Below are 13,295 nucleotides of genomic sequence, written 5' to 3' on the forward strand. Positions count from 1 at the left end.
GAGTTTACTAATGGAACAGCTCACTATGTGAGAAAAGGAGAAGCAAGACTCCTAGGGAGGTTAATTAACTTGACACTGCTGTAAGACTTGGTGTTTACAAGCTGAAATTAACACAGGACCAAAATAACTTGTATCTGTCCCACCTGAGGAAACAGATTTTGAAAGAAATAAAAACTAGAATAATAAAATACTGAATTTAGTAAAAAAAAAAAAAATACACATGTAATTCCTGTAAGAGTTTTTTGTTGTTGTGTTTTGATTTTTTTGAGACAGGGTTTCTCTGTGTAGCCCTGGCTGTCCTGCACTCACTCTGCAGACCAGGCTGGCCTTGAACTCACAAAGATCCACCTGCCTCTGCCTCCTGAGTGCTGGAATTAAAGTGGTGCACCACTATGCCCAGCCCTATAGGAGCTTTTTAAAGACAATCTTTATGAAATATCCACAAACACCCTGAGTTTCCAAGACTGACTTATAGAAAAAAATAAAATAAACATCACTCACCTATCAGTCCTTACTTTTCCTATGCCCCTCCCCCAGTCCACTGATGGGCGAGGTCCTCCTCCCCTTCCATCTGACCTAGTCTATCAGGTCTCATCAGGACTGGCTTCTCTGTCTTCCTCTGTGGACTGCTAAGGCTGCTCCCCCTCAGAGGGAGGTGATCAAAGAGACAGCCCATGAGTTCATGTCCAAGACAGTCCCTGTTCCCATTACTAAGGAGCCCACTTGGACACTGAGCTGCCATGGGCTACATCTGTGCAGGGGTTCTAGGTTATCTCCATGCATGGTCCTTGTTTGGAGTATCAGTCTCACAAAAGACCCCTGTGCCCAGATTTTTTGGTTCTGTTGCTCTCCTTGTGGAGCTCCTGTCCCCTCCAGGTCTTTCTGTCTCCCCCTTCTTCCATAAGATTCACTGTACTCTGCCCAAAGTTTGGCTATGAGTCTCAGCATATGTTTTGATACCCTGCTGGATAGAGTCTTTCAGAGGCCCTCTGTGATAGGCTCCCGACCTGTTCCCTGTTTTCTCCCTCTTCCGTTTGCCTTTCTGTTTTGTTTTTAATTAAATTTTTATTTTTTTAATATTAGTTACAGTTTATTAACTTTGTATCCCAGCTGTAGCAGGAGCCCTCATTCCCTCTCAATCCCACCCTCCCTCCCTCATTTCCTCTCTTCCCCTTTCCAAATCCACTGATAGGGGAGGTCCTCCTCCCCTTCCATCTAACCTTAGCTTATCAGGTATCCTCAGGACTGGCTGCCATGTCCTCCTCTGTGGCCTAGCAAGGCTTCTCCTCCCTGGGGGGGGAGGGGAGGGTGTCAAAGAGCCAACCATTGAGTTCATGTCAGAAATAGTCCCTGTTTCCCTTACTAGGGAACCCACTTGGATACTGAACTACCATGGGCTACATGCAAGCAGGGATTCTAGGTTATATCCATACATGGTCCTTGGTTGGTTGGAGATAGAAACTCATAAAAGACCCCTGTGCCCAGATATATTTGGTCTTTGTGGAGCTCCTGTCCTCTCCAGGTCATACTAACTTCCCCTTCTTTCATATGATTCCCTGCACTCTCAGTGGTTAAGAGCACTGTCTGTTCTTCTAAAGAACCTGTGTTCAATTCCTGGCACCCACATGGCAGCTCACAACTGTATGAAATGCTGATTTCAAGGGCTCTGACACCTTCACACTAATGCACATAAAATAAAAGCATTTGCCTTTCTGAATGAAGATTGAGCATCTTACCCAGGGTCCTCCTTCTTGATTAGCTTCTTTAAGTGTACACCTATGCAACAGTTTTTACAAAAATACTTTCTGGGCTGGAGAGATAGCTCAACGGTAAAGAGCACTGTCTGTTCTTCCAGAGGTCCTGAGTTCAATTCCCAGCAACTACATGGTGGCTCACAACCATCTAAAAATGTACATGCAGATAGAACACTCATATACATAAAATAAATTATTTTTTAAAAAAAGAAAAAATACTTTACACGATCTCTATGTGCTGATAGAGTATCATTTTCAAATTATACTTGAAGAAAACAGGTACAGAATACTGTATTATGCTCCCTTTCCTGATAAAATAAATAATAATAAATAATAAGCAGACAAATGTTGAATACAAATAGGGAGATGCATTTGTTTATATGTACATAAATTCTGGCTTGGTCAACAGAGTGCTTACAACACAAGCATGACAAGTTAAGTTCATATTCCTGACACTTCCAGAAAAAAGCTGGCAGAGAAGCACAGTGCTGTAGTCCTAGCCCTGGGACGTTGGAGGTCACGAACTAGAAAGTCCAGCTCAGCAGCGAGTCCCAGGCTCAATGAGGCAGTGATTAAAGACACCCAGGGATGACTCTGGCCTCCACAGACACAAGCACATGGGCACCTATATGCACTTGTGCACACACATACACACAGCACAGAATTAACTAATTAATTAACTAGAATATTTTTAAGATCTAGAAGGAAGCATCAGAAGCAAAATCACTTAACCTTACTGGAAACATGTTAGAGGAAGGAGACTTATCTTCATAACCATTTTATGAAGAGTGTGGCAAAAGTATGGCAGTCCCTCTCACCTACACTGTAGCCAGATAAACATCTGTCACAAAACATTTAATTTCCAAACTTGAACACAGCTTTCAGTTGTTGGGAATTTGTTCTTCAAATATGCTTTATTCACTGTATGATTCTCTGTGAGAGCAAAAGCCATTCAAATGCAAAAGTTCCACAGAGAAATTTATGTAAAGTGTGGTACATCTTAGGAGCAGAACAATACTAAGATATTCTAAAATAAGAGGTGAGTCTATATACGGCGTAAAACCTGGCAAAGTATGCCATTAGAGTGAATAAAGCAAATTGGAGAGCAATCTGTAGAGCAATCAGGAGAACAAGTGAGAGAGGTTAAGAAGGTGAGTGTGTGTGTGTGTGCGCGCGCGCGTGTATCCCCTCATAAAAACATTTAAGAAATAACCAAATGGGGCTGGATATACTGTTCCAGGGTTCATACTGCTCTTCCAGAGGACCTGAGTTCATTTCTGAGCACACAGATTGGGAACTCTAGCTCCAGGAGATCTGGCACCCCACACTCTTCTGATTTCCACAGGCACTGGACTAATGCACACATAGCTACACAGAGACACACACACACATATACATAGTTAAAAATAAAATAATGAAACTAAAGCCAAATGGTGGTGGCACTGCATGCCTTTGATCCCAGTACTCAGGAGGCAGAGGCAGGTGGATCTTTTGAGTTTGAGGCCAGCCTGGACTACAGAGTAAGTTGCAAGACAGCCAGGACTACACAGAGAAGCCCTGTCTGGAAGAAGAGGAAGAGGAAGAGGATGAAAAGGGAGAGGAAGAAGAAAAGAAAAAAGAAAAAAGAAACTAATCGAAGCAACGGTCTCCATGAAAGGCCCACACGGGGAGAACGCCCCTGAAGTGTGAGAGACCGCTCTTTGGTTTAGCCCCTCAGTTGTGGCAGCCTGTTACTGCTGCTTTAGGAAGTGGACGCACCCCCTTCCTAAGTACACCTACTGAGTCACAGAAAAGGTGCAATGAATGATGCCTGAACTCCAATTTCCACAGAGCCTCTGAATGTGCCCGACTGGCATTTTTTTTTCCTGCTCACTACCTTCATCAGAGTAATCCAAAGCAGCTGCACGTCAACAGGAAGAATATGCTGCAGACTCCTGACAGCGCCATGCTAAACCCTTCTCAGCCATTTTCTGCAGAATATAACTGGAAAAAGTCAATAAAGGAGATATACAGTTATTCCAATTTGACAGATCAGGAAACAGGCTTACATGGGTTGGAATCCTACTTGAAAAGCACAAGCTCAAGTCTGAATCCAAAATCTGTCCTCACGATCGCTTGGAAAGACAAGGTATATATACAAAGAGTAGCAGTGACTAGAAAAACATAATGAATTTCAAAGTTAAATGCAAATCCTACAAAAACCAACCCAATGAAACAGAAAAGTGTGTATCTGCCCCTATTGCAAGACAAACAAGAAAATTAGACATGGGCCAGGTTACAAGCTATGTTCACACCTTGCTGATTTCCAGAGCCCATAGTTTACACACAGGCTGGCATAGGATAAACTATTACTATTTATGCTTATAGTATAAACCCTGATGTTGACCAATACTTTAAAAAAAAAAAACAGCTGGTCCTTTAATCTAGAATCTTCCCCCTCTCATTACTGATGCCTCTTCTCCTACCTGCTTGAATTTCTCTTCCTCTATCCAGATACAGCTCAAAACTGACTTCCCGTTTTTCTTCCTAGGAGAACTGAGGGGCTACAGTCTGAGTGCTTGCTCCCATCTCCATTGATCTATCCTCACAGGTCTGCCCAGCATGGCTTATGTTCTGTTCCCATTAGCAAAGCTTATCGGTGTATACCCTTAGCTCAAACCTGAGCCATCAGATATCTCTGAGGATCAGAACTGATTCAAAACAAAAAAAAAGCAAACATAAGTTTAAAACAAGTAAAAAGGAATGATTGGAGAGAAAGCCCAGTGGCCACACTTATTACCTGTCAGTGTGCTCAGGCTTAAATGGGTGTCTAAAAATTAGCAAAGTGTGTGCCGTCCCAGGAAGGGTGGGTGTCGATGGACAGAGAAGGAATTGGTCCAAGGGTGACCAAAGTGACAGGCTCACTACAGTCTATTATAATTCCATGTTTGCACTGCATTCTGTGGAAAAGAACCCACTTGTAGCCCAGTACACACACTGCTAATGGTTTATTCTGAATCAGCTTTCGATCTAGATGTCACCCATGCAAAACCTCCCCCTGCTACACAGAGAGGAGAATAAGAAAACAAAATCTCAGAAACATGGCCAAAGACCTGGTCAGAGGGGTAAGACTAACCCTACAGTAATGGAAGCTCTTGCTTCCTGTCCCTCAGATAATCCGCTGCTAAAGATGTGCGGGGAGACAAGACCTTGGAATGGTAATTCATTGTGTTCTCAGACAATGGCTTTCCAGATGAAGGGCATTTTACAGATGGCATTACCGGTAATGCTGTGTTGGCTGTGTGTGCATCCTTATTCTTGTTTCCTCCCAACTATCCTCCTTGTTTTTCAAGCTAGAAATCCTGGAGTCAGAGAGATGGGGTCAGTGGCTAAAGACACTTGCCACCAAGCCTGACACCTGAGTTTGATCCCTGAGACCCACCCATAAGGTGGAAAGAAAGAACCAACTCCAGCAAGTTATCCTCTGACCTTTCTTCCTGTGCTATGTCAAGTATGTACCACACACATACCCTCACAAAATGAACAACAAAGACAAAACCTATAAAGATTTAATTCCTAGTTTTTGCTTATATGGCGAGTTGCACAGGCCACTTACAAAAAAAGAGGGCCCCAGAAGCACCCCAGAACATGAAGGAGGAGCTCACCCTGGTTAGACACAAACTGCTGAACACGCTTATCACAGTGAATCAAGACGGCCAGGAAATGCTGTGTTTGCTATGTTGTGCATCCTTGTTCTTGTTTCCTCCCAACTACTCTCCTTGTCTTTCAAGCTAGAAATCCTGTCCAGTCAAGTGCTGCCCTCAAGGACAAGAAGACCCAGTGCTGAGCAAATCAGGATTCTACATAAATGGTACTTGACCTTCAAAAGCTGATACTGCTAAACTCAGGTTTGCTTTGAGCACAAAGGACACACCATCCCACCAGCTCACCCTGTTCATGGAGTTTATTTAAGCAGCAAAGGATGGAGCTAATTCAAGCAAACTGAGCCCAGGGTATAACGGGTAAAGGTTTTTTACTCTTCCAGATTTTACCAAAAGAAGAAAACAAGGCCATATTTGTTTTACAGGCTTTAAGATAAGAAAAACAAAATAGCCAGTGCTGTTACCATAAAAAGAACAACATTCTTGATTTCAGCATAATGACATTTCTCAATTACCGAAGTATTTATTTGTCTTGCTCAGTGATCTTTTTATACTCAGAGTTTTCCCAGCTTTGCCTCCACTACTGATCTCTGGTTGTAACTTAAAAGTTTTAACTTTTCTAAGTGTGTGTGCACGTATGTGTCTGTCTGTCTGTGTGTCTGTCTGTGTCTCTGTATGTGTGTTTCCACCATTCTTGCGTATAAAGGTTTCTTATAACATTATGCTCTCTTAAGGAAACCCATTGGAAAAGTAGTCTGAGGCTAAAGCACTGACTTTTCAGCTCCACTTCCCCATCTGGAAAAGCAAAGGGTATCTTGTTCCTCACAGTCACTAAAAACAATGGCCAGTAAAAAAATTAATTTAAATATATAGACTGTAAAAGTGCATATACACACATCAACTGTAAAGTAAATGTTATATATTATGTAGCTCATTATACATAATAAAGCATTGTATTAAAAATTACATTCCTATGCACATTTCAGAATTAGCAAATCCATATTGGGAAAAGAGAAAAAAAATAATAACCAGTGCCAGAAACCAACCTTCGACCTCCACTTCAGTTCTTAAGTGTCCTCACACCCTCTCTACTGCCCTCAAATAGAACACCTGCAGGCTCTATTTTCACAGCTAAGAGGAATTTCACCCTGAGAAGCAAAGGTAAAATAACAAAAGGGCACAGACCACAGAAATGGATCTTTGATAGCAACCACAGAAAAGAGAACCAACCAGCAAAGAGGAGCTTAAGCATGCCACAGAGGCAGGGCCTGTTTGTTGTGGTTTGGGAAGTTAAAAGAACAGGTGCCTAATCCCATATGGACCCGTAATTACCTGGTAACGCCTTCATCATGAAATGACTGTGGTCTTCTTAGTGAATTATGACCAGCTTTTTGAAAAATAAAATATACATTGTGTCATTGTAAAAAGAAAATGACTACACTGAAGCTCTTTATTTCATTTTTGGCTCATCTAAGCGGGCATATTGGGAATATAGCTCTGTGCAGTAGGCCGTGGTTTTGTTGTTGTTGTTGTTGTTGTTGGTTTTGGGTTTTTTTGCTTTGATTTTTGTTTGTTTGTTTGTTTGTTTTGTGTGTGTGTGTGTGTGTGTGTAAGGACTTAGAATCCCATAGGCCTGTGGGAGCGAAATCCAGTTCTGTAAGGGCATATCACATACACTCACCCCATCTCTATCTCTTCTGGAGAATTTAAAGACCTACAAAAGATGCTTAGACTCAAGAGTTGAACCAATCAGCAATGAAACTGAGATTTTGAGGAAAAAAAAAAAAGAAAAGAAATGTTAAAAATGTGGAGCTGGTAATGGTTCAGTGGTTAAAAGCGCTTGCTGTTCTTGCAAAGGGCCCAAGTTCTATTCCCAGCATCTACATGGCTGCTCACAACCATCTGTAATTCCAGTTCAAGGGGATCTGATGACCTCCGTGGGCACCAGGCACATATATAATGCACATATATACATGCAGACAAAATGCTCATACACATAAAATTAAAATAACAAAAAATAAAGCTTTAAAAAAGGAAATTCTAGAAATAAAATTTCAGTCAAGTTTTGTTTTAAGTAGAAAGAGTTGCCAATAGACTAAAATAAGAATATGGAAGAATATCAGGGAAGGAAGACAAGGACTAAGTAATCCAGACAATAAGAGGAGAAAAAATATGTAGATATGACCACGATGTCCAAGAACTCACGGCACACTTAATATACTAAGTAAGCAGAAGTCACAAACAAGCTGTGTGGATATTCTTATATAGGATAAAGTAGAATACAAGCCAAAATCAGTCTAAGAGGTAAAGAAGGCACAGCATGAAGATGGCAAGACAATATAATGAATAAGTTAAGCCCCCAGCCAAGTACTGGGCCTTTCAATCTCATAAGACAAATACTAACAAACACAAAATAGACAAACTCAAATTAATAAAATTAGAGATGAAAGACATATACTATAGTGGATAGAGAAATCCTCAGGATCATTAGAGAATGCTTTAAAAATTTCAACTCCAAAAGACTTGAAAATCTAGACAAAATGGATAAACTCCTGGGGACAGACAGATGACTTACCAAGATAACATGAAGAGGATATAAGCAATTGTAAAAGATCCATAGTGATCACTGAGATTCAAACAGTAATAAAGAGTCTTACAAAAAAAGAAGAATCCAAGAATGAACAGATTTACTTCTGAATTTTCCCAAATCTTTACAGGGCTAATATACAAGCTGGGTAGCGGTGGCCTTCAATCCCATCACTCAGAATACAGAGGCAGGTGGGTCTCTGTGAGTCTGAGGCCAGCCTAGTCTACAGCACTAGTTCTAGGACAGTGCTACACAGAAAAACTATGTTTCAAAAAACCAAAAGTGGGGGGAGGGGGATCTAATATACCAATGCTCCTCAAACTGCTCCATAAAATGGAAAAGGAAGGAACAATCCCAAACTCATTCTATAAAGCTAGTAATACTGATTCCAAAACTAAATAAAAATACAAAGAAAACTATGCACCAATTTCCCTGACAAACATAAATTCGTATTTTCTCAATAAAATGTTTGCAAACTGAACCAGCACATTAAGAAAATGACCAAGTTGATTTTATCCTAGAAATGCAAGGATGGTTCAACATACACAAGCCAGTAAGTGTAATACAGCAGATAAACTTAACACCAGAAATCATACGATTGCCTCAACAATGCATAAAACACTTTAGATAAAGCTCAACGTCCATTTATATAAAAAGGCTCTAAGAAATAAGAATAGACAGAGCATATAATTAACATTAAAATGGGGGGGAAGTTGAGAACAATTTCTCTAAAATTGGGAATGAGAAAAGGTCATCCATCCTCTCAGCTCTCATTCAACATAGTGTTTAAAATCTTAACTAGAATGGGGTAAGATGATCAATCCTCATTTAGAAAGACAGATGGGATGTGCATTGAATGTATGACAGGAGTCTACTGAGCGCATCTGAAAGACTCTAACTAGCAGTGTTTTCAAAGCAAAGACTCATGACCAAACCTTTGGCAGAGTACAGGGAATCATAAGAAAGAAGGGGAGTTAGTCTGATGGGGAAAGGATAGGAGCTCCACAAGGACCAAATATATCTGGGCACAGGGTCTTTTCTGAGACTGACATTCAACCAAGGACCATGTATGGATATAACCTAGAACCTCCACTCAGATGTAGCCTGTGGTAGCTCAGTAACCAATTGGTTTCCCAAAGTGAGGGGAACAGGGACTATTTCTAACAGGAACTCAATGACTGGCTCTTTGGTCTCCCCACCCCCGAAGGGAGGAGCAGTCCTGTTAGGCCACAGAGGAGGGCTTTGCAGCCAGTCCTGAAGATACCTGATAAAACAGGATCAGATGAATGGGGAGGAGGTCCCCCCTATCAGTGGACTTGGAAAGGGGCACGGTGGAGATGAGGGAGGGAGGGAGGGACTGGGAGGGAATGAGGGATCGGGACACGGCTGGGATACAGAGTTAATAAAATGTAACAGATAAAAAAATAAAAAATAAAAAAAAAGAAAGTAAAAAAAAAATCTTAACTAGAGTAGTAAGAAAACAAAAAGAAAAGGTGACAAATGGGAAAGGAAGAATTATAAAATCCCTATTGGTAAGCAACATCACTTACTTGAAAATTTCTACCAGAAAACTCTTACCTGATAAATACTCTCAACAAAGTAGTACATAAAATCAACGTACAGAGTCAGTAGCTTTTCTACATGACAAGAGTAAACTTGCAAAGAAAAAAACAGGGTTGTTTTTTGGGGGGGAGCATTCACAATGCTTCAAAACTAAAAAATGAAATACCTAACCAAGGAGGTAAAAAGACCTTTATAATGAAAACTTTGAAACACTGAAGAAAATACTAGAAGATGGAAGACTTCCCATGACCACAGATCAGCATAAGAGTGAGTATTGCTACGTTACTGAAAGCAATCTACAGGTTCAATGCAGTTCTAGCCAAAGTCTCAACATACTTCAGAGAAGTAGGAAAAATTCAAACACTTATATGAAGTACAAAAGACCACGAATAGCCAGACCAATCACTGGCAGAACGAAGAAAGATGTGTCATCGCAATACTCATATTAAGGCGCCCTCACTACACTAACATGATACTGGAAACAGCTGAGTACAATAGGGACTCATAAATCAGCGTACAGGTGTAGCCACCTACTTCCTGGCAAACATACATTGGCACCAAAGTTCCACAAGTGGGGCTGAGGACACTGTATATTCCCATGGAGACCCAGGCAACTAGATCTCCTCTCACCCTGTACAAAAAAAAAAAAAAAAGATATGTATAGATCACTAACAGGTTAATGTAAGCCTTGCCACTCTGAAAGGCAAGGACTTTCTGAAAAGGGCTCCAAAAACTGAGGAAATAATTGCACTGATTGGCAAATAGGATTACATAAAATTGAAATGCATCTACACAGCAAGCAAAGGAAATAATCAGCAGTGAAAAGACACCTACGGAATGGGAGAAAATCTTCATCAAATATACATTATGATAAAGAATTAATATCTAGAAATAATAATAATTAATATTAATTAATACTAGAAATATCTAGTGAAGAACTCCAAAATTAAAGACTTAATTATTTTTATAGTACGTTTGAGTGTTTTGTCTACATATATGAATTGAAGTGCATGTGTGCCCAGAGAGGCCAGCAGAGGGCGTCAGAAGGCCAGAACTGGAGTTAGAGACATTGTGAGCGACCGTGTTGGTCAGGGAACCCAACGCAGGTCCTCTGCGAGAGCAGGAAGTGCTGTTAACCACTGAATCATCTCTCTAGCTCCCAGAACTCCAAAATTGAAACACACACACACACACACACACACACACACACACACACACGCACTCACGCACGCACACACACACACCAGCCAATCAACAAATGGGCAAATGAACTGGATGCTGTCCTCAAAAGGAGAAATGCAAATGGTCAATAAATGTGTTGAATGCATTCAACATTCTTAACCATCAGGAAAACGCAAATTTAAACTACACTGATAGTCCATTTCACTAGGTGAGGAAAATCAGCCTTGACAACAAAAACTGATAATGCTGTGGTTGGGGTTAGTGGTGTCCATGTAGCTGGGGGGGTGCAACCATTGAAGAAATCAGTCACAAGATTAAAGATCCTCAATGGCATCTACCTGAAGGAACAGAAGTCAGCGAAACACAGGGACAACTGCACATTCATATGTATTGCTGCAGTATCCAAGATACAGACACTCATCGAGAATATCACAGCCTCGACACTCCTCAAGAGATGCGGATAAGGAAAATGTGGTATATATGCACAATTGAGTTTTACTCATCCATAAAGAATCAAACTACATCATTTTGCATGAAAATGAATAGGACTTGGGATCAAGTAAAACAAAATTAGCCAGACTCAGAAAAGCAAATCGTGTTCTCTCTCTCGTGTACAGTATAAATTTAAAACACACACACTGCATGAAGGCAGAGGGGGACTATTTTGGTGAGTGGGAGGTAACTGGTGGGGGCTGAATATGAGCAAAACACAATGACGTATTTGTATGAAAAACTCTAAAGCCCACTGTGTACACTAAAAGAAATTTCATGAAATACTGAAATAATAAAATTATTTTCTCATTTGTAGAATCCGATTTCTATATATATATGAATGATGTGAAACACGGGGGACAATTTGAGCGGAGCAGAGACAAGCAAGGAGAGGCAAGGCACAGTAATATTCATGTCATCATGAAACTCATTATTTTGTACAGATTTTCTTAACTGTCTTTAAAGAGACACACACGCACACACACACACACACACACACACAAAAGAATTCCCCCTGCAATCCTACAAAACAGACCTGGTAGAAAAACAGTTAAAACATATTTCTGATCCCTATACAAGGTGCTTTCTAGAAAGCACCAAAACTGGTTGTTCAACAAAAAACTGTGCCAACAGGGTAATAGCCTTTCCTCAAAATCAAAAAGATGTCTGGCACGGGGAAACACCGAACACTGGGCAGCTGGAGATAAATACTGGTGTGAGGGACACAGGGCCTCCGGGTCCCAGCTTATCATCCTCTCCAGCTAAAGAAGCAGGGATTAGGACAGTTGAGCTGAAGCCAGCGCAGCCTGCAGATTTCACGACCCCATCTTCCCTCTTTTTAAATTTTTCTCCTCACCCACCCCCCCCACCCCCACCCCCACCCCAAGCTGCGCATCTCCCTAAGAACCGTCCCTAGGCTGCAGCACCGCAGCTCGCTTGCCTCTGGGAAACGCCCCCCTGGGCAGGGAGCAGAGAGCGCGTCCGCCACCGGCGGGTTACAAGTGCGCACAGCCCCCGAGGGCGAGAGTGCGGACCGGGCCGAGGATGGGCAGGGCAGGGCAGGGCCCGGCCAAGCGGCATGCTGAGCCCACACCTCTGCGCACGGCGCCCCGCGGAGGGTGGGCCGCGGCGGGGGGACGAGGGAAGACAGAGGCCTCCCCGTCCGGGCTCGGCCCCGCGCCGCCCGCCGATCCCGCGCTGCCCTCCCCGCGCGGCCCCGCACACCTCGAGCCGGGCTGCGGGCCCCGGGGACGTCCCCGCAGCGAAGACGCTCCGCTGGGCCGCGCCGCCCACCTCCCGCCCCCGGGCCGTGTCACCGCCGCGCACGCCCTCCCTCCTCCGTCCCCGAGCCAGGCCGCGGGGCCCCGGGCGCCCCCCACAGCAGCTACGCACCTCGCCGCGCGTGGGTCCCACAGGGCCCGGGGCCGCCGCCGCCGCCGCCGCCTGGGGACGCGCGCGGGGGCCACGGAGGCCCCGCGCTCCGGGCCCGGGCCGGGGCGGGAGGCCGCCTCCCGTGGCTCGTGCGGGGCCGGCGGGGGCGGCGCGGCGCAGGCCGGGTCCGCGCTCCCACGCGGCGGGGGCGGCGGGGGCCCGGGAGCCGTCACGCGCCGCCGCGCGGCGGGAGAGGCCGGGGCCGCCCTGGCCCCGAGGGGCGGCTCGCGGCCCGGGCCGGCGCGCGGGAGAGGCCCGCGGCGGGGAGGCCCGGCCTCCGGGCCGGCGAGCTTCGCGGCGGGAGCGCGGGCCCGCGGTGCGGGGCCCCGTCGCGAGCTGCGTCTCCTCGGGGGCCGGCGGCGGCCCGCGGCCCTGGAAGCCATCGCTCCGGCTGGCTCGGCGCGCGGCGGCGCGCTCCCCTCGGGCCGCCCGCGTCGTCCCCTCAGGCGCCGACGTCGCACTCACCGCGCGCCCGGCGCGCCGCCGTCCCCGGGGGTCGGGAGCGGACGGGGCAGCGAAGGCCGGGGCCGCGCGACGCTCGTCGCCTCCGTCATGTCGGGGTCCTGTCACGCGGGCGGGTTGCCGTCCCGGGGGCGCTTCGTCGCTCCGAAGCCCTCGGGGACAGGGACGCGCACTCGTCCCCCA

At 44.7% G+C, this 13,295-nt stretch overlaps 1 protein-coding gene across 4 annotated transcripts in view; it reads right to left on the reverse strand.

Annotated features, from left to right (window-relative positions):
* Trank1 (tetratricopeptide repeat and ankyrin repeat containing 1) overlaps positions 1-13,069 on the reverse strand; it is an 80,776-nt gene extending 67,707 nt beyond the window's left edge. For all 4 annotated transcript variants that reach the window (XM_021654673.2, XM_021654675.2, XM_021654674.2 and 1 more), the window contains exon 1: positions 12,612-13,069. In XM_021654673.2, coding sequence (XP_021510348.1) covers positions 12,612-13,033 — 422 coding nt within the window. In that variant the 5' untranslated portion in view covers positions 13,034-13,069. The remainder of the gene's footprint in view (positions 1-12,611) is intronic.
* Between the last annotated feature and the right edge of the window lie 226 nt (positions 13,070-13,295).

Source organism: Meriones unguiculatus, chromosome 6 (assembly GCF_030254825.1).
Source record: "Meriones unguiculatus strain TT.TT164.6M chromosome 6, Bangor_MerUng_6.1, whole genome shotgun sequence".
NCBI lineage: Eukaryota > Metazoa > Chordata > Mammalia > Rodentia > Muridae > Meriones > Meriones unguiculatus.